We start from the raw sequence: 22497 nt of genomic DNA, 5'->3' as shown, positions 1-22497 counted from the left end.
GAGCAGGTAGTTCAGTATTGTTTTGTCCCGTTTGATTATGTTTGTGATAGCTGATCCCAACTGGTAAGTTCAGGTACCAGTTTCACATTTGTGCGTCCGGTAACGTTAACTACTTGCCCACGGATATTCTGTTTACTTTCTAGTTTGCCAAGATTTGTTGTTGCTGTAGTGGCAGGAGAGTTGTGTGTATTGCTGTCTGCAGCTGGTGTGCTGGCTCTGGGAAACCGTCTCGACCTTTCTGCATTTGCAGCAGCAGCTGTAGCCACAGCTTACTGACTCATTGTTACTCAATATAATTTGCAGCAGCAACTGTAGCCACAGCTTACTGACTCATTGTTTGCTCTATATCATGGTATTTGTCCATGAACGCGGACAGGTTTTTATAGCCACAAACACCTAAAAACAGACATATGCTAGCAAAGTGGATTTATTTGGATTGATGCATAATTAGAAAGGCTATGCCATGTAAAGTTACCTTCCGTGTAGGCTTATCTAAAAATCTGTGGTTCTCTCTTCTGTCACTGTAGTTTTGTAAAATCAATCTAAACAACTAAATTTTGCTAGTTTTTACTCCGTTGTTTTTCGGATGCTGTGTTTGCATCTCGTTTGATGACATTTTATATTATCAGGTTTGTTTTGCTTCAGCTATAAGAAAGTATTCACTTCCATGCCGTATAAGACGCTCTGGATTCTGCCATTGTGTCGTTGCCTTAGTAATGCGTGTCCATGAATTTGATGGGGTGGAGCTTCTGAAGGAGCACTGGAGGTAGGGGTGTATTTTTTTTTGCTTTTGGGTTCAAATATCAAGTCTTTCTCTAGAATCACTTACTCATCATTTAAGGCATATATCCATAATACAGAGAGAAACTTCAATAATCAAACTTTATTGTCCTACCTTTTCTAAAAAGGCTGTATATATGGATGAGACAAGTGTGCGGGCATGAATACCAATGCTAGGATATTGGGACCCACTTAATATCGATTTCTGCTTGAGTTTTTATCAAGTGTTGCCTTATTGTGTATGATTTCTTCTGTTTTTGTCCATTGAGGTGATGCCCTTGTATAATATACAAAGGCCGAGCCTTTTCTCATTTTGACAGTTAAAAAATAAGTAAATATCGGGATAATTTTTGATGGCTTTTTTGGATTGGGAGACCTTTATGTACCAGTAAAAATCAATCTAACTACTTCAAACGACTGGCACAGTATCTGGACAGTTAACACATTCCCAATTCAGTACACCCCACAGAAACACGTGATGCCACATTGGTTCTACTATGATCATCTAATACCGGTGTGAAGAGTGAATCATAAGCTGGCAAGCTAAATAGTTTCATGTCTCTCTGGAACTGGAGCTTTAAACCACCTCTAGTCATACCTTAAAAGGGAACTCCACCAATTTTCCACATCAAAGTGTGTTTCCAGGTGTTGTTGAGTATTACTGCATATGTGAAAAAAGTTGTATAAAGCCTTTAGTGTGTTCAGAGGGAGGTGTGTGAAGTCTGATAAATGTCCCCATGATAAAAGTCAGCGTGGGTTGGGTCTGAAGACTACAAGTTTGAAAAGGAAAAAAATTTGGGGGTGTGGAGTTAGAAAGAAGGGAAATTACCAGACCTCTGTAGCTCTCTCCTCATCTCTGCTTGCGGCTACAGGCTCCAGGCTACATTAGCTGCAACTAGCATAACACATTAAAATCTTTGACTTAGTCTGCAGTTGAGTTGTAGGTGCCATTTAAAAAATGTCCATCATGCATCTGACAGTGTTGTAGGAATACAATGTTAAAATGGTGGAGTGCCATTTTAACTGAGAAACTTCACCGTTGATTCTGTGATTTCAGTACTTTCCTCATCCTTCATTCAGCCCAGCACTGACTGTATACAGTGGGTATGTCCATTAAAGAGAACTAAATATCCCTCAGCTTCAGAGGTTGGATTACAGCAGTGTACCGGTGGTTTTAGCAAGGCTGATAAATAATAATCACTCCCCTCGGCTAATGTTATGACAGACAAGAACAATGTGTAACCATAGTGACAGTACACAACAAGGATTTTGACTGTGCTATTTGTGTTTTACCACAATTCAACGCAAAGACATACATTAACCTGCCCGATGAACTTAAACTTTCCAAATCTAAATCTTGAAAACAAATTTCCTTTAAAAAGCTTTTGAATTATCTATTTTAAATATTTCATATATTTTTTATATTTCATATTTGTTTCTTTAATTTGATTGTTTTGCTTCTGAAGATGTGTTTTCCATACCTTATTCCCTCAATTTTGAGGAATTTGTCTGCATATGTTTGTCGTGTGTGTTTTGTTGTTTAATTCTTGTGAAGCAATTTGTAATCTCTGATTTTGATAAGTGCTATATAAATCAACTTTATTATTATTATTATTATTAATCTGTCACACTGTGATAAACCAACATGAACTGTGGGTTTGATATCTTCATGTCATCTCGTGTGAATGATGCAACCTTCCTTGATGTTACTGTATGCATGCATCATCAAAATCTGAAGCACAACTGAAATGATCTCTGTTAGATGAAAGGTCACTGTAAAGATTTTCTTAGAATGAGGATGAATTATGATTGCATACATTATTTTTGTCAGCTTTCCTTTAATCATAAGGCATACTAGGCCAATACATTTAGTCAGTGTTTTTCAGAATCACTCAGAGGAAGTGTGCTGACTGTTTGACTGTGGCTAAAAATACTTTGACCTCAGAAGGACGTGACAGTTAAATGGGGAGTTCTTGTTTATGACACTTTAAATTTATTTATTCTGTAAACCTGTAATATTTCAACACTTTGTCCTTCTATGTTCTGTAGATACAAGGAAAACACTTAATGGCAAATTGTTAAATCCAAAACTATTAATAGTACTGAATGGACTGAAACCTTGTGACATGTCATATTTTGAGCATCAAGCTGCTCACGCTGTTCACATAGCTCACCAAAACCAGCAGCTGTCAAACTAGCAGATATTCTTCCTTACATGGTGAGTGCTAGAACTAGTTTTAAGAAGGCCACAGATGTACAATTTTATCTAGTGTCTGTCTGCTGTTTGCTGCTGGGCAGGTAGTGGACAGCATGTTTATAAGAGCTTTTTCACTGAAAATAGCTGCCTGCTGCTGCTGGAAACCAGGCGGATGAGAGCTCTGAAACTGAACAAACAGTAAACTTGTGTGCTATAAAACCAAAACAAAGAGATAGTAGAGGCTTAAAGGCCCAGTAGACCTGAGGGGAACTGCAGAGTTGATGTTAATTCTCTGTGGGTACATCACAGCCCTTTTCACATTACACATAGTCATTTCATCCATGTTAATATAAAAAAATTTATTAGACTGTAATAACACAATTGTATAAACGTATTAGATCAATGTAATGAATTGGTTTCGCGCTGTGAGCTTTATCTGCCCCTTTAACATTACTGGACAGTGTGAAATATAGAATACAGTGGCATGAAAACGTTTTGGTCCCCTGGTCAAAATTTCTGTTGCTGTGAATAGTTAAGTGAGTAGAAGGTGAACTGATCCCCAAAAAGCATGGAGTAAAAGATGACACATTTCTTTTATATTTTAAGCAGGATTACTTTTTTATTTCCATCTTTTACAGTTTCAAAATAACAAAAAAGGAAACCGGCCTGAAAAAAAGTTTGGACACCCTGCATGGTCAATACTTAGCAAGACCCCCTCTGGCAAGTCTCACTTTTTAAACACTTTTTGTAGCTGCTTAGAGTCTTTCAATTCTTTGTTGGGGGATTTTCATCCATTCTTCCTTGCCAAAGGCTTCTAGGTCTGTGTGATTCTTGCCCTGTCTTGCAAGCAGTCTTTTGGTCTATACACAGATTTTCCATTATGTTTAGGTCAGGTGACTGTGAGGTCCATGGCAAAACCTTCAGCTTCAGCGTGTTTAGGATCATTATCCTGTTGTAGAAGTCATTTTATTTTCATCTTCAGCTTTTTTACAGACGGTGTGATGTTTGCTCCCAGAATTTGCTGTTATTTAATTGAATTCATTCTTCCCCACTGGCTGCAACACAAGCCCAAAGCATGATTGATCTACCCCCGTACTTAACAGTGGGAGATGTGTTCTTCTGTTTATGAAATTCTGCCCAAACATACCTTTGCTCATTATTTTTAACTTCATCAGTCCACAGGACTTTTTTCTAAAATGCATCAGGCTTGGTTTGTGGTATCCAGCTCTGCTTAAGCATTTGTTGCTCAACTAGTTGTGTGAAGATTCATTTAAATACTATTATTATAAACTGTAAAATATACTCCAGTCTTTCCTTTACTTCTATGTCTTAATACAGAGTTATTTATATAAGTGTTTGTAAGGGAATGACTCAATAAACCTGAATTGAAAAGATCAGAGAAGGGGAGGAATGGGAGGGTGACTGATTGATATAGAGAGGGAGGCAGGGAGAGAAAGTGAAAGAGAGAGCAAGTCAGACAGCATGGTGAGTAACAAGAAACAAACCTGCGTCACACACAGAGAGAGAGAAGGGAAGTGTGTGTTGGCAAGCCCTGCCTCTGTCCCTCCCTCCCTCTCTTTGTCCCTCCTAGCGTCAGCAGCAGTTAAAATGTCGGCTGTGTAGCTCGCCCTCTGCTCTGCTTTCTCTACCTTTTGGCCATCTGTCTTTTCTTACCACAAGAGGAAACCACACATTCTCTCTCTCTCTCTCTCTCTCTCTCTCTCTCTCTCTCTCTCTCTCTCTCTCTCTGTCTGCCTTTTTTACCCTCATCATCCTTTTTTTTCTTTCTTTCCATCTCTCTCCCTGCATGTTGGATCAAAGATAGTTTTGTCAAGTGTTTTTCTTCAGGGCCGTTGCTTCTTGATGTTGTTTGGAGACGGAGGAGAGAGGTAATGTTACAGTTTTATATCATCCACTCTTCCTCGCATTCAATATTTTTAAGACTCGTCGTTTTTTTTCACTTAAAACCAGAGCTGAGTCTGATCCATGAGACTGAATGGATTGAAGTGACAAACTGCCTGGGAACTGTGGATATTTCCCAGAATAGAATCGTCGGTTGTTCTGATCTGATCTGTCCTCGTAGTCGACATGTAGGTTCTGTTTGTGTGTGTGTGTGTGTGTGTGTGTGTGTGTGTGTGTGTGTGTGTGTGTGTGTGTGTGTGTGTGTATGTGTGTGTGTGTGTGTGTGTAGTAGGGTATGTATGTGTGTGTGTGTGTGTGTAGTAGGGTGTGTAGACTATAGCTCCCATAAGATGCTATTTGTGTAGTAATCTAGCTGCTTCTTCTATACCACCTTACTACATTCCTACTAAAAATATAGTCATAATCTGTACTACAGCTTTATCAAATTATAGCTTGTAATACTATGTAGTGTTTGTTGTAGAGCAAAAGGAGAAAAAATGTAATAGCTTGTCAAAAATCTTGCAGACTGTAAATGATAAATAATAATAGCACCTGTGGATTCTAGATTATCCATTTGTTTTTTCCAAACTCATTTGTAATTCTTGCTATGTTCAGTTCTTTTCCTCAGATGTGTTTTTCTGTGATACAGATTTTTCCATTTCCCTCTGCCTCATATGTGACAGCAGCAAACAAAATCTTTCTCAAACTCTGCTTTGGAATCTCAAGCTTACTTGACTTTGTGTTTTGATTAGGAGACGTTACCTCTATCTCTCCCTGAGTTTAGGTGGTCATTCATATCATGTCTCAGTACATGGTGTGTTTGCAGGGTGTCTGATTCCTAATTATGTGGGATATTACTCAGCCCTGAACATGGCTCACAGTAATGGCTATTTCAGTTTCTCTGATAGTTTTGATTTATAATATCTGCTGGCTTTTATATCATGATTTCTTCAGCTTTGAGAGGTCATAGACACATCTATCATGAGACTATGCACCTGCAAAGCTAATGCATTTTGTGTAGCTCAAGATGTACAACTTAGTCGTGCACTTTCACTTAATACAGACTTTCAAGGAAAATTCCACTGATTTTAATTATGAAAATCACCTTACTTGGTACCTTTAACTTTGTGCCTTTATGATATCAGTTCATCTTCTACTCACTCTAATTATTCACAGTAACAGAAACTTTGACCAGGGGTGCCCAGTTTATGACCTCAGTTCTGTGTTGATGCACTTTTATGTTAGGCAAATGACACAATTGTCTTGACTGTTTTCTTCACACATTATTAAAATGTGTATGATTGACAAATTTGCAGTTTTGGAAAAGATGAGGCATCTTCTTTGGAGCTCTGTCTGATGAACCTCATTAACAGCTGAATAATTCTACTATTTGGTTTTCAACATAACATAACCAAATTTTTTAGAACCATTTTTCATTGGGATAAAGTTAAAGTTTGTTTTGTCTGATTCTATGCAGGACTGTAGGACATAGGTTGTCTCCCAGTGATTGAGCTGCGACCTGCAGTAGCTGTTTGGAATAGAACTCCAGATGCTGGTTGGTTCCCTGTAGAGTACACCAGCTTAATGGTGGCTGCTTGATGGAGGGCCTAGCACAGGCAGAAACACATTTCATTTCATTCTGCTGTGATGTGTCATTCATCCCTTATATGGCTGTACCTGTACATAATGAGCTGTTGTTGTCACACTAAAGACTTGACATGAAATAAAATGCTATTCTTTGAAACACTACCTTGGAAAAGTAGATTTGTGGTCAAAATTATTGATAAGTTAATTATAATTGAATTAATTAGTTTGCCTTAACAAAAAGGGGCTTGTATTGCTGTATTTGTGGGGACATAAAACTGTTTACACAGTCACATTCTAGGGACTAATCTTCCTTTTGGGGACACAAAAGAAAGTCCTCAGAATGTAAATGGTTAAATTTTAGGATGAAGACTTGGTTTAAGGTCAAAGGGGACATGAAACGTGCATGTTTTGGCACTGGTAGTGCCCAAATATATTAGAAAAACCACCTTGCCTAAAATATTATTTAAGAAAGTTAAAACCACAGATAAGACTATTTTTTTTTGTAATTTCTTCCTAGCTATCTAGCTAGTGAGCTGCCATTTTGGAGTGACATCATTGCCTACATAACGGGGTTGGTCGGTTCCATTGGTCTGTGAAGACAGTGAAGAATTTCTGAACTCTAAAACTAATTTCCCGTTGGGATTATTAAAGTACTCTCTCTATCTAGTATCTACTAGATAGAGAGAGGTGTTGTAATACTAGGTGTTGTAATAGGTAATAGTTACTAGTACTAGTTTTTAGAGACTGATAATCGACTGATAGTATCTCTCATGAAATGGCTTTTGTACGTTACTGCAGCCCAGGACCAAGAGAGGGCTCCAGTGCTATTTGCATGTAACTAAAATATATGTTAAGTAAAATGCAAAAGCTAGACTAGACTGAAATACTGAAAAATTGTCATATGCATAAATATATTATTTGGCCTACTGCCGCTACTTTTCGTTCATATTGTTGATTTATTAGTGTTATGGTTTTTTTGTTCATGAAAAAAAAGCAGTGCAGTAGTAAGCAGGTAGAGCTGAAATTTGCCAGTCAAAAAATGCTTAGTTTCTAGTCATGTGTATGACTTTTTGGCAGTCGGGCCATGTGAAAGAAAAGCTAGATAAAAAACTACATGGTACGCATTGCAAAGGGAAGAAACAAAAAAAAAAAATGGGGAGGATGATGGCGGAACTGGGGATAACATCTGGGGAATATCTAACATTTGAAGTCCTGACTTTGGAAAATGTGGAGTCAAGGTAAGAAATATTTCTTTGAAGGTTTGCATCAGCTGTGACCTTCTCTGGCTTAGGAATCAAATGTATAGTGGGGAGTTTTCAAGTCCAGGGGTTTAAAGTGGTTTGGGTTCATTTTTAATTTCTGACAGTCATTTTGGCTGCTATATTTTATAGCCAAGCCCTGATCAGATAACTCCTATGCTGCAGAGATGCTATAGAAAATCTTCAGCCTAGGGGACGTGCGTGTGACTGTGTATCTGACTGTGTGTTGGGATGGGAGGGAAGGCAACAGGTGTTCATGAGTGCTGCTGTTTGAAGTTAAAGATGTGTTCAATGTGAGAGAGACAGTCAGAGACTAGATACCAGGCGCATAGGATCCTTCTGGAGGTCCCCAGATGGGAGTGAGAGCCTGTCCTTGGGCATGGAGTGTCTGGTGGAGGGTGGGGGTCTTCCCAGCGCTCCTAATTAGGGATCTAATGAACTAATGAATGTTTGCATCTAAATGTTAAGTCAACTGTTCTCTTTATCTGTTGTTGTTTGGATTTATATTTAGGATAGGACATGGCTCGATTCAAAAGCTCATTAAGATGGGTAGAATTCATAGCGTTACAAAATACATTGTTTGGACCTTATTTTATTCATTGATACCAGCTGCCAGATGTTGCAAGGTAACAGTTAAACTCTCAGAGTAAAGACAATGTGGTGATGCGGACACACACAAAGACAGGTTGTGATCTCATCTGCGTATTGCTTTGATGGTAAATGACTAGAGTTGTCAAAACACAACTACTCTCTCTCTCTCTCTCTCTCTCTCTCACTCACACTCTCTCTCTCACTCTCGCTCTCTCTCTCTCACTCACTCCCACTCTCACTCACTCACTCACTCACTCACACACTCACACACACACACACACTCACACACACACACACACACACACACAAAATCATGTTAAGATCACTTCAGAGGACATTATGTTGATTTGCAATTATTTGTGTCTCACACACACACACAGACAAATTGCTATTTCTCTGTAATTTAGACTCTATTTCAATAGATTTTCACAGTGTAAACCAAAATAAATGATGGTATTTGTGAGGATATATATTATTCTATTAGAATTAATACTGGCCAGCAGATTTTTGGATCCTTCAGCCCTTTTTCACTTCAGACAACTTCATCTACTCCATACAAATGTATGCCACCATTGCAGATTAGTTTCCAGCCTTTCCAGCAATAAGCTTAGCTTCAGCCTTTTCTTATCAGCCAGCAACACAGTTTAGGAAACTGGAGCACAAGTGTGTTTTTGTATTAATATTTCTCTTATTGATTTCTGAACTGACACTTTTTTGTTCAATAGTTTGTGTCTTTAATTTGTATTTTTGCAGTGTTTTTTCTTTTAATATTTACTTTTTTCTTTTATTTACATATTACAGTGCCACTTCTTTTACCTGTTGGATTTGGACTAAATTGTTACTGTGAACTTCGCAAATATTTACTTAAGCATTGCACTAATCAATAATACCTAGTGCAGTGTCTGTTCAAAACATGCTTGTTATCTCATTAATAGTTCAATACTTCATTCAATCATGTAATCATCAAATAATTTCCACATCACTCCTGTGTTGTGATATTAAAAAAAATAATAGACCCTATTTGTCAGTAACCAGTGTGTGCTGTAACACGTACTGCTGTATGTGTTACAGCAGTAAGGACTGCTATAACACATACTCACTTGCCAATTCATTAGATACACCTAGATGAAACTAATGCAGTATATAATACAACAGGACTGCATAAATCCTCCCTTCATGAGGATTATAATGAATCTGAGTTTATTGAATCTGTTTAAAGAGGTGTTCATTTATTTTAATGGTCATTAGGAGGCTGTTATTTGTGGTGCTGTTGAACTGTACTGAGTTATACTGAGAGGTGTTCCTAATATTTTGTTCATCCCATATGTATTAATTAAGGTTGACAAAATATTAGGAACACAGTTTTATCTAGTTGTAACTTATAAACTGGCAACAATCAGTATTTTTACTGAAGAACTTGACTTACAACTTAAAAAGTGTATGACAGATTTATTTCATCCCTGGAGTCATATGCAGTTAAGAAAATCACTGGCAAATGTATTTTTGCATCAGCAAGGAAAATATTTGAAACCATTGAAACCCATCTGTAACGTTAGTTGAAGCCATCCTCTCACTCATACGTAACCGCTAAAGGAAACAGAAAATATACAATGGCTGAATAACAACATTAGATGACACATTGTGTAACGTTACGTTACCATAACAGCAGCGGTGCATAAACGACTTGTTCCACCTGTTAATAATCGAATTACATCATGCTACCGTGGGGATAACAAGTAAACAAAACAGTGCAGTCTTGCTGTTGCTGCGTCTTAAACAAAGCACTGTGAGATGCTTTTGCTTCAAGTGACCGTGCATAGTAGTTGTACTGCTGTGCCATTTCCAATTTGCAGAGCTTGGGTCTCTGTCTAAAATAGTCCCACACTTTAGATGATCCTGCATGAGTTTTTGTAGCTGCCGCATGTTTTCCAGTGAATTCATGCTTTGACTGGACGCAGCCTTCTTTGCGATATTGTCTAAACAATGACGTCGGCTGCGTGGATGAGTTACTGCAGTTCTAACCAATTGTTGTTTAATATTTCTACTTCCTCTCTGTCCTCAGCGATATACACGAGAAGTTAATCGATTGAATCAGCAGTTGTTGGGAAATTGAAGGACAAACAGAATGACAGACGGAGAGATTTTACTATTTATTAGTAGAATGTTAGACAAATGAATAGATTCAGATTTGAAGTAGTTTTCTCATCATTTATTATGGTAACACGTGGTATGCTACATATGAATAATGCCTTTAAAACAGCATATGCAGTTCATATTCAGTTCATATGGTTTATGTCATGCTTTATGGATTCATTACAGCACTGGAGTACATATTAGTCAAGGCACAGAACAGATACCATCTTGTCAAGGAAAATCATGTCCTCGCCTTCACATGGGAGCACCATGTCCACTGGCACGGTCTCATCCACATCCTTTGCATCCAGCTGAAAGTGTCCTCATGTGAATGCAGGGATTTTCACTTCTGCACACATTAGTTCGACACTATCCCTGATGTCAAATCCATGATCCACCAACATCAAGTCTCCAGGCAATAGTTTATGAAGGGGCCACTGCTTGTCACTGACCTCCCCACCTTTTGGAAGTGAAAAAGATAGCTCCGTGCGGTGCAATGCCAATGAGATACTTTAGGGTGTGCTTGTGTTTCTAGTGGGAAAATGTCTGTGCTCTACAGTAGCTGTCTGATTTGATGCTCTCTCGATGTTAATTTCAAAGCAGTCCACAATAACTGCAACACGATTGCCAAAAGCCTGCTCTAACTGATGTGGCATGCTGCCTTGCAAGCAGTGTCTCTCTGGCCAGTGTGCCAAAGGGCTGAGATGTGTAAACATTGCACCTATGGTATCTCTGAATGTGGTGGACACAGTCTTTTGGTCTGTACAGAGGAGGTGTGAAATGTGCTTGGTTGGCAGATTCAGCTTCAGGCTCATCAGAGGTAAGACAAGCATCTAAAAAGGTGAAAGTTTTCGGCCTGTCTGTGGTAGGCAGCGAAAAAGCTGCATCAGCACACCCATCCCAACAGCAAAATACGAAAGCCCAGTGTAGTACTTGATCTTCACGTCATCATCTAACAAGAAATGCCCATCCATCTTGTTTTAGGAAAGCTCTGTGTTCAGTATCCTGTTCTCCTCCAAGCGGTTAATTTTAGCATGCCTGTGGCTACAAAAACTATATTCCTGCTGTTCTCCAGTGTTGTCCTTTGCTGCAGTTAAATCAATCTGTGACTTCTGTGCAGCTACATCAGGTAGTACAGCTTCATCCATCTCTGAGATCAGGCCAGCTAGATCCAGTGGTGTTGCAGGTGCAGTGTTGTTCCCTGTGAGAGCTTGCTGTCTCTTTGTACTCCGTTTAAACTGCTCAGTGTGCATTTCTTTGATTTCTATGTGCCCGAGGTAAAATGACAGTACCCAGACAGGATGCCACTCTAGCATTTCATGGGCTGGTTTGCCAGGAAAAAACAGACAGAATTTCTTTGATTATTTATGTAGCTATGCAGCCAGCTTGTTTTCCAAAGTTAGCTGTATAGCAACAACCCAACAATCCTACGCCATCAGCTAGCGGTAACCGTAACAAACTACATAACCACTTAATGTGTTTCGATTCTAACTTATCTGTGTGAAATTGCCGTAAACAAACGAACATGAGTTCTATTGTTTTGCTTCCAAGATGGAAGCGTGAGAACGGTTATTGCATTTGAATATACAGCAAGCATTCACCATTCCACCGTGTTTTTAATTTGGATAATATAAGCACCACCGCAAAATCTACCTACAATACTATTACTACTCGACCTCTGCCATAGCTTCCATGTCCATAAATCCCACAATGCCTTGCATTGCTCACTTTGGCTGATGTCACAATCCGGTTTAGGGGACCTGAGGTCGGTGACTTTGACTAGCAACTTAGCATTGCGATCCATTAATATTGCACAGGTTGTTTCCAGAGCTAGCAGGCACTCATCCTGTAGGTTGGCACTGGACTCAAGTAAAGCAATCTTCAGAGCCTGATCTGACACTGTAGCTTGAATGCAGTTCAGCTTTGCCTCAAGTGTCAAGATGAAGGCCCTAAAGTCAGCGTAGAGGGCTCTCTGGTGTTCTTTTAAGAGGCTGATGCTTGTCACCATGATGAGTTTGTTGTTAGCTTCCAAAGAGGGATCGGATTTGATGCTCTGATCTTTTTTTCTTTGTTTGGTTGATTTGGCTGCCATATTTCAGTGCTATGTTGCTTAAAATATTGATGTCATCCAATTGAAGGCAAGTCGAATTGAACTTATGGGGTAATAGAAAGTTAAACAGTTGAAGGCTGCAGGAGCATTTGTCTACTCCAACGCACCCAACAAGAAATAGCTGGGCATTTTTTTTAATCATTATCTGACGATTGATTAATTGGAAAAATGGCAGATTAATCAATAATAAAAGTGATCATTAGTTGCATCCTTACTTCAAATACCTATTCAACAATAACCATATCAATAGAACAGCAGGCTACAGCAGAACTATGACACTCAATGACATAGTGTCCATTCTCAATCCTGCCATAAATAACACACCAGCTTCTCATTGTTCACTTGTATAGCAATAGGGTCAGTGATTTAATATATAAATCCATCCGGCATGTTTAGAAGTTTTTTCTTGGTTTGTCCTCGGCCAAATAGATAATCAAATTTTCTGATTCTCTCTACTCCTGCCCTCTCTGATCTTCCAGCTACTGTAGCGCTTCAGCTCTCTGTTTTTACTTCTTTCAACTGCTGGTACTTTCCTGTAGTCACAATCCAAATATATTTCCTTTGCTTTATTACAACAGCTGCTGATGTTGCTATGGTTTGTAGTAATGTCATGTCTCTTGTATCCCTTTTCTTTGTTCACATTTCTTTAGCTGCCCTGCTCGATGGGCCCCTTTCCACCAAATATTATCATGTTGCACTGGTGATTCTTTTTGCCAAACCGATTCCTAGCCTAGAGCAAAACACTGACCCTAAATCTGTGGCCTTGTTCATACCTGGCATTTTTAGCATCTTGGGTCATTCGTTCACAAGTGGACAGCTCTAAGTGCATCTCAGGTGACCACTTATGATCGGATCTCACTTCCCTGCTCTATATGCAAATACACACGTACATCAACTCCGTTTGCGAAGACCAAATGCATTGTTGTTTTTAACTGGCAAGAGGCAGCAATGCACTTCCTTTGCCCAGAAATTAAAAGAGGAAAAAGAAGCAAATCAAAACAATACAGACTGGGTCTATTCCTCGGCGTGTTCCAGACAAAACAAATCGCCCAAGATGTTATATATCGTAATGTATTTCTATGGTCTTTTTGAAATTTTCAGACTTAATGGACAACGACAGCTTATGCAATTTGTATGACTTGTATTTGTTTGGGAATGAGTACATACAACTGCTTACGCAGAGGATGGCAGTTGTAGACGGTCCTTCAATGTGGCCCAGGACACATTCATGTACACACTGCTTAAAGAATGTGGCCATATGCACCCTAGATCACACTGAAATGTTGTCTGAGCGATTGGATCTAAATGTGTCCTCAATGCGGCTTGGGTGCATTCACACCTGTACTTGGAGCTGTCCACTTGTCATCAGACCACACATGACGCATGTTAATGCCAGGTCTGAACAGGGCCTATGTGAATTTAACCAGTTAGATACCTGCTTTAGTAGCTGACATCCCATACTGATCAATAAACTACACATGGTTATTTTTCTCAAAATAGGCTTTTCTCTAATGATAATTTAATTACACACATAACCATCAAAATGTACATAGTAGTGGGTGTTCTACTTGCGTTAGTTAATCAAATGACCTTCCTGATTAATTTCGTTTTCTTCTCACATGCAACGACCCTCTGGCATCCTGGGGCTAGGGTGAGCACCCACATCACCCTGACAGTGAACTACATGTGAGATTACACCAAGCAGTAGAAAAAAAGCTTCCCATCTGTCTCTTAATTTGTCAAATGTGTCAAAAACGCTTCTTCTGTTGGTATTTTTATGAGATGTGTATCCAAACTGATTTGCAAATGTAACACCTTCACACTCTGTCTGTTCATGTCACTCTCCCTCTTTCTATCTGACCCTCATCAGATAATGGCCTCCTGGATGACAACGCTTTAATGTGTGTGTGTGTGTGTGTGTGTGTGTGTGTGTGTGTGTGTGTGTGTGTGTGTGTGTGTGTGTGTGTGTGTGTGTGTGTGTCTTTGTCTTTGTCTTTCCTTTACATTTTGCTGCACCTCTCCTGATCAATTATTCACCACACACATGCATGTGCAAACATAAGTGTGTGTACACACACAGGGCAATGGAGGATGTGTTGTGTGTTCATGGAGAGTGATCTACTTTATTATAATGGCATTTTTCTGTGTCTGTCCTCTTCAGATGTTAATACTGCTGGGGAGCTTGTGTGCTTGTGTCTTTGTGTGCATGGAAATATGCTTTGTCATTACATCTTCTGTTCTCTTTATGGAGACATAAGTGTGCATTTATTTCTATGTAGATTCTCTGATAGTAGGTGAACGTGTTTCTCATTTGTTCCATTCTCCTGCTGCCTTTCTGGAAATACACAGTGATAGAATGCTTTTCCCTGCACACTGTGGCAGATGTAACCTAATTGTAGTTGAGTGGGGGGGGTGTATGTGGACAAGTCATTTTAGAGGGGATGGAGGAACTGTAATTTCCTTTCAGTCTGAGAGATAGAAGGATCAGAGTAGTGATCCACAGATGGCAGACCTGCTCTATGTATGAAGTTGTTGGGTTTAGATGTTCAATATCAAATATCTTAAATCCAGTACTGTGAGGTCTCATACTTTGACCATCTACTTACATGTTTCTGTGGGCCTAGATGAATTAAGAACAGGTTTAGCAGTACAAGTCTGCCCATCATCTGCTTCACTAAACAAAATGAGTATTTATGTACCTAAATGAACTTCCTGCTGTGCTATTTTATTTGTAGTTTTTTATGTCTATCATATGCTATTATGACTCAGCAAAAGTCAGGATTTGACAAATATGGTCTTTATTTGGTTATTAAATTGTAATTTACAAATTTAATAGTAAACACAAAAAAAGATGGAAATCAGATAACTAACAATCAAAGCTATGACCGCTAGTTTTGAGATAAAGTAGCCAGTACACAATAAAGTGAGTCATGAAATGAATCATTACTGAAATTCATTCATCCTGCCAACTACTCTTTTGTTTTCCTTGCTGTCAACAGACCTAACAGAGGCAGGCTTGTATAATAAAGTGAAAGTTTATTTTTGCCCATGGAAACAGCAGTTGACAAAAACAGTCTCATCAAAAGGTCCATTAGTCTAATGTAGTTGTTGAGCTTTCAGTTGTATCACATGATCTTCCTCAATAGATGGAGTTTGATGGAAATGGAAATTTGAACATCTGCAATTCTTTGATAACATAGCAAACTCTCTCTGTTGAAGAAGATCCAGACTGACAACTGCTATTTCTAAGGTAAAGGATATACTGTCAGTCTTAACTTTGAAATAGTGATTTGACAAAATAATGTCAACTCAAGGTCCGCTTACCAGCTTTGGTGGAACTTTCAGCTATGTCTCAAGGTTTTCATCAGGGGATGGTGTTTTTATACTGATTTTGCCTCCATCTGCTGTGGAAGATATGTGACATGTGGTTGAAAGCTTCATAAAAAGATAGTAAGTAGACCTTGAATTAAGATTATTTTGTCAACTACTACGGTATTGATGAGTTCATTCATGACTGAGTCTTAACTCACAGTACAGAGCTTTCAACCACATCTCATTGTCTTTATGCGTGGATGGAGGAAAATTTTGAACATAAACTATTAGATAAAATTTCTGCCAGAAGATAGTCAGTGGACATTATTTTCTTAAAGGCCTATATAAGTTTCTATCTGTATTGGCTTGGACTGCCGAGACAAAGCTGCAAATATCATTATCTGCTGGAAGTGAAATATTTGTTAAATAATGTAATAACTCCAGGTACCCCAGAGCATTTTTTCAACTGCTCAGTGTTCGCCAGATAAAACATGAGGCCCCCAGAACACACACGCAGCTGGAAAATGCTTTAGACTCATTTAGACCAGTTAGTTAAAATGATGATGTTGTGATGGGTCTGCAGTTAGAATCTGTTCTGGGATCTGCAGTTATGTTACATTAGCATATTTACCACCATGTTTTTATCCAGAAATTTGTATGTAGAAAGAATTGAGCCATTCTCTTTTCCCATGGTCTGTCATGTATCCTTTCTACAGAGGTTAACCAGTCTACTGTGCCTTCAGTGGTCGCCATGGTAGCAAGCCTACTTCATGTGTTCTGTATTAACATGCTGTAAACCCTGTCAAAGTTCCATCATGCTTCTGCACTGTCTCTGCCCTGCATCCGTGCTGTTAGTGGTGGCCATTCTCATAATTCTTTCCATCATGCCTCTATAATGGATCCAGGTTGTAAGAGCAGCATGTACAGTGGAGACTCTCACCTCCTCTGATGGCTGATCACACAGACTCAGCAGACTGTTGCATACAGTTTCATTTACTTCGAAGAATAAACAGCTATTAGGGTTGCAAATGATCAATTTATGTGTGAGAATTTCCCTTGGAATGGAAAAGTGTTCAATTGTTATTATTCTGTGTTTTAAATCTCTACTCGCTTTGAGTGTGTTTACTCTAGTATCCCGGTTATGATCAGATTTTCTGAGTATCCCTTTCGTGTATGCACATGTAAACGATATAATCCTGATTTCAGTACCTAGATAGTGGGCGTTCAGACCAAAACCACCCAGTAGTTTACAGTATTATGAGCAAGGATTTTACAAGTGGAAAGTTATCACAGTGGAAGTTATTTTATCTTTTTTAGTGACGATTGCCAGATAAACAGTAGACATAGAGTGTTTGTGGTACAAAGCGATCCACAAGGAGCAGCCCCTTATCAGATATTATTGTGGTCTGGCATGAGACTGCCTTTTTTTCCTGAACCCTCTGCATTGGCACCCCTGCTTCTTTGATCGACTGGCCTCTTCCAAAAGAATTAAGGGGCTGTGTGTTTTGTGCGCAGCGCTAAAATCTGTCTGAATGTACCGTTATCAGGGTTTTGAGAATCTCGGATATACAGACTGAAGTACTTTGGGCTTGGTATACTCGATCAGAACTAGTTCGTATGACAGCCACACTGGAAGGCAAAGTGAAAAGCAGGCTGTTGTGGAGGGGTGGGAGACATTATATTGTTAAAATATGGCTATAAAATATGGAAACGGTCTGTCCTGGAGGACATTCATAGCGGGGCACTCGGAAATGGGAGAAAAAAACAAGCTAGAGAGAGAAGTTCAAATCCTGGCTCCTTTCTCCCCTCTGCACAAATAGAGAGTCACAGTTTAAAATCAGTTTTTGGAAATTTTTTTTTTTTGGGGGGGAGGCTGTCAAAGCTGTTTGACCATCCAACTAGCAGTTCTGGTGGAGTATACTGACTACTTTAGATTGACGTTGAATACTGTGACATGGAAATGTGCTATCTGCGTAAAATAAAAGTCGGAAACTGGTTATGCACATAAACATCATGTCATGAATCAAAAGTGGGGTATTGGTGTGTATGTTAACATACTCACTGTTAGTGAGGTGTGCTAATGATTCTCCAGATTGGGACACTAGTTAAAACTCGGTCCACTGCCAAAGGCAGACAAAAGTGACACTTACCAAAATAAATACCAATAATTTCTAAAATAATGTCCAGCAGGGTGGCCTGGGCTGCTGGCTACATCCTGCCACTGTAGGCTGAAAATGTGATATGTATAGTAAGGCAGAAATAGAGCTGCAAACATGCATGCTATCATGTTTTGCTTGCACGCACAATGTCCTCCTGCCTCCTGTGGGCGTGTGTTTCTGACAGGGAGGGATGTTACAGCAGTCATGTTTCTCACCTCTAATCTCTAATTTCTCTATTAGACTGACCTTGTTATGTAACCATAAATCGTAGCCGAACTGACACCCGCTACACACACATACAGTATACTGCCTACATCTGTGCCTCTCTTCTCTAGCTTTATTTTGGACCAGAGCACCGACTGGTGCGAGGACCCTATTGAAACTGAAATTTATTATTAAAATCATTAATATCATTATTATAATTATTAATAATATTTTATTTACAAATGAATCACATTTTTGAGGGGCTAAAGGTGCTCATAAACTCATTTCAGAACATGCATCAGACGTGTTGAAAATTTTCATGTTTTATGGGTCTTGCATATGGGTGTGGCAAAATGGCTCGATAGCGCCCCATACAAAATCTCAATGGAGTAGCCCCTACATGTACAAAATTTGGTACCCACATGAAGTATCCCAGGACTTAAAAAAATGTCTCTTAGAGCCATATCTTACCCAACAGGAAGTCAGCCATTTTGAACTTACTGTGCAATTTTGGTTCAGTTTTTGGCATTTACAGGTGTGGTACTTTAACAAATTTCTCCTAGAGAACTGATCAGATTGACTTCAGATTTGGTCAGTGCAATCTAAAGACCTTTTCGATGCGAAATTTGAGTTTTTGTTGAATGGCGGCACGATGAATTTTGATGTTTAGCCATGAATTAGGAAGTTGTTGTAACTCAAATGTACAATGTCTAATTTGCCTCAAACTTCACATGTATAATAAGACTCCCTGCCGAAAGTCTACATGCGAATATTCAGATATAGTCACAGCGCCACCTGTTGGCAGCAGAAAATGATGTGTTTCATACTATGATGTACTCCTCCTGGCCTGTTTACCCAATCCACCTCAGACGTGGTCAGAAAGTCCTCAAGACCGTAATAATGTTTTATTGTGAAAATTTTGAGTTTTCATTTCCAATAATTTCCATGGCAGTGCAGCAAATGTCAATGTTTTGACATGGAAAAAGAAACTGCTGTAACTTGAATCCACATCATCAGATCTTTTCCAAATATCACATGTTTGATAAGAGTCCTGGTCTGAAGACATCTGCAGGCCAATATTGAATCACAGTAATAGTGCCACCATTACGCAACAGGAAGTAAGTGTTGTGTGACATTTTATTTACATGAAAGTTTCCTGATCGTGTCTGCACTTGATATACAACAACATAATGCAGTTTGGTTCATGTTGTTTAGCCCCACACTCTGGACACAGGAACTAATACAAAATGTGCCAATTGTCATGTCCACCACCACGCACTCCATGCAGGAAATAACATCTTACTTGTTTGCACAGTTTCCAGTGATTGAGAAAAATGCACAGATGCGTCAACCGGTATCCTGCCACCACTCCAACGTGCACAACAGTGCGAGGGCCTGATCAAAGCTGCTTGCAACTTCAATTGTTCATTGTTTTTGGACGGATTGACTGACATCAGGCAGTAAAATACAAAATGAGAAGTGATGTGGTAGTGAAGAAGCCTTAAGATAACCTCTGCATAATGATGTATATAGCTCTAAATATTGTGACTGCATTACAATCAAATCAGCACACATAGATATGAAGAGGAAATATGGAAGCCAGCATAGCCTGGTCTCTGTGTTGTATGTGCAGTCACAGCTGAGCATAGACCGCAGGCTGACAGACATCATTGGTGTGTGTGCGCGTGTGGTTAAAAGAAGAAACTTCAAAGTCGAGTGTTCTGCCTTTGAACTGTCAGACTTCCTCTGCTCATTAATTTATTCACCAATTTGGAGCTCTTCTTCTGTTCTCTGCTCTCTGTCTTTTTCCCCTCCCTCCCTCTTCCTATCTCTCCCTCTCTGCTTCTCTTCATCATGCCTCTGCTTGTTTTTCCTTCCTCTATTTTTTTATGTTGATCTTTCATTCATCTCTCTTCCTTCATTTCTCTGTTTCCTCTGCCTCAATTTTGGTTTGTAGTTTTTTAATAGGGAACCAAAGGTCCAAAATAAATTATGCATGTATTGTTTATTACATATTTATTGCAGAATTGATAAATTCTACAAAGCACTTACCCAAAATTGATTCCGATGTGATGTCTTGATCAGATTGCTCATAGAAATAAGCTGTCCTGCTGATATTATTATGTTACTGTGCAATTGTTTCTGCTGAACATGTTGTATGTTTTGTGTGTGCAGGCGTTTAAGCCAGTGGTGGGGAAGAGCCTGTTGTCATCAGTAACAGCAGTGGAATTCTTGTTAGACCAACAGCTGGACTTCCTGTCAGACCATTCAACCTACCACCCATACCAGGTAATAATCATGCTTACGCTCATAAATACACCGAGTGATTATGAGGCCTTGTGATGTAGAATGTATTCAGACCCTTCACTTTTAGTACACTTTATTGTATTGTGGATGAAGGTAGTCTGCAGAATAAGAGACCATCTTGATATGCTGTGCTGTCTCATTTTGGGGGGGGCTTTTGTGAATGCTGCAAGCCTCACAAAGAGTCTCAATAAGATTTCAGCAGTTAGGCCACTGAGCAGGTGAGCCACTTGAACCCAGCACACACCTCTTTGTGCTCTCAACACCAGGAGTGAAAACCGCCTTCTTTTTGCGGGACCTAAAGCTTTCTGTCTACAACCTGTCCTGATGCCGAGCAACATAAGTAACTCTGTCCTTATCAAATTGTACTAGATTCTGCCACAGACCCACAATGGTGCTGGCCTGCTGGTTGTTCAGTGTTAGGCCCATCTGTGTAGGAAGCTCTACCTGGTACTCTGCCAATTCGTCCACACGGTCCATTCACGTTATGTTATGCTGATCTACAGCCTGGAAAAATAAAACTGATGTTTAAGACTGGCTTTGCAGCAGCACAATCTCCTTGTGTCTAAGTAAGCTTTTGTTACGACAAAACATAAGCTGACTTTAAGTGTATTTAATTTTTGTCTGTGTTGTTTATGGTTAGATCCACTGGTCTAGGAAGAGAAATTAGTGAATTATCATTGACAATTTGCTGCAAAGAGCCCACTGGTGTAGGCTGGAGAGGCACAGCAGCTGGAGGCTGAAAAGGGAAGGTTGACAGACTGGAGACATAGCACAGCAGGTGTAAGCTGTAGATGTAGGCTGGAGAGGAGGTAAAGCAGATGCAGGCTGGAGTAGAGGCATTGCAGGTGTAAGCTGGAGTGGAGCCACTGGGGTCTGGGAGAGGAAGACCTCGGTGGTGTCATCATAAACCAATAGATCTGCAAGTGTGGCTTCTCCTCCCACAAAATCCTTGAATCCCTCATCTTCCTCCATAAGCTCTTCCATATTCAACTGCTCCAGCAACTGGGATGTCTCCTCAGAATTAGGGTGAATGTCTTTAGGGGCTCATTATTCTGCATCAGCAAGTACTGTACTCCATTGAGTTCCCCTGACAAAATATTGAACAAAGAAATAAAAAAAAAACAGAAATATCCCACAGAAAAAAACAAAACAACAACAAAAAAACCACACACACACCTAAATTATGTTTTACCTGTGTATTTTGCAGGTGGTGTAAATGTAAGGACCAATTTTTTGCCAAAAACCTTCTCATAGTTAGTGTTCACATATTAGACCAACTCCCCTGTGTACGTGCACAGGCTAAAAGGTTCAGCTGAGTTAGCAGCAGCCTGCTCTTGGTTCCAGCGATTTCGCGCTTCCAACAGGTAAATTTGATGGTTAAGGCTGTTCACACTGTTCCCCTGAAAGAAATAACAGTACAGGATGTTAAGTATAAGAGGTTCATGCAACATAGGTAAAAGTAAACAGTGCAAACAAAGAAAACACTATTATAATTACAAGTTAAAGTTCACATTTTTTTAGAGCCCAAAATCAGTGTTTACAGTCTCTGTAGGCTTTACAACAAAGAAAACAGAAATACACCCCCTGATCTGAACCCTCATGTACAATTAGAAATAAACAAGATGAGGAACCCCGGGCACATCGGAATGTTTATAATAGCACTCCTCCCTTGGTGATGCTTCCATTCTCTCTGTACCATGCCACACCAGGAAGGTCCTGAATGCACCTCACATGCTGCTTTTGAACATGTTAGATGTGTTCCATCCTGACAGTGACAAGGAGAGGAACAAAGGACATTGTTCCCCTTGCCGCTCATGTGCTCCATGAGCACCTGAACAAGGAGCCGGATGATTGTCTCCATGCAGTGCAGTGCAAGTTCATCTTTTGTGATTTGTAAGCCCAGTTCCCTCTTGGTCAGAGCAGGACTGGCCTGCTTCAACCAAGCTGGCAGGGCAG

At 39.6% G+C, this 22497-nt stretch overlaps 1 protein-coding gene across 11 annotated transcripts in view; it reads left to right on the top strand.

The window, feature by feature from the left end:
• Positions 1–22497, top strand: part of jmjd1cb (jumonji domain containing 1Cb) — a 192062-nt gene that overhangs the window by 101173 nt on the left and 68392 nt on the right. For 9 of the 11 annotated variants that reach the window (XM_040134589.1, XM_040134593.1, XM_040134587.1 and 6 more), the window contains exon 3: positions 20410–20523. In XM_040134589.1, coding sequence (XP_039990523.1) covers positions 20410–20523 — 114 coding nt within the window. Of the gene's footprint in view, positions 1–4600; positions 4867–4970; positions 5068–20409; positions 20524–22497 lie in introns of those variants that run through there. The other 2 variants (XM_040134592.1, XM_040134594.1) reach the window with 2 other exon arrangements.

The sequence above is a fragment of the Xiphias gladius genome, chromosome 9 (assembly GCF_016859285.1).
Source record: "Xiphias gladius isolate SHS-SW01 ecotype Sanya breed wild chromosome 9, ASM1685928v1, whole genome shotgun sequence".
NCBI lineage: Eukaryota > Metazoa > Chordata > Actinopteri > Istiophoriformes > Xiphiidae > Xiphias > Xiphias gladius.
The sequence above is the reverse complement of the archived record's forward strand: the minus strand, read 5'-3'. Positions and strand labels throughout refer to the sequence as shown.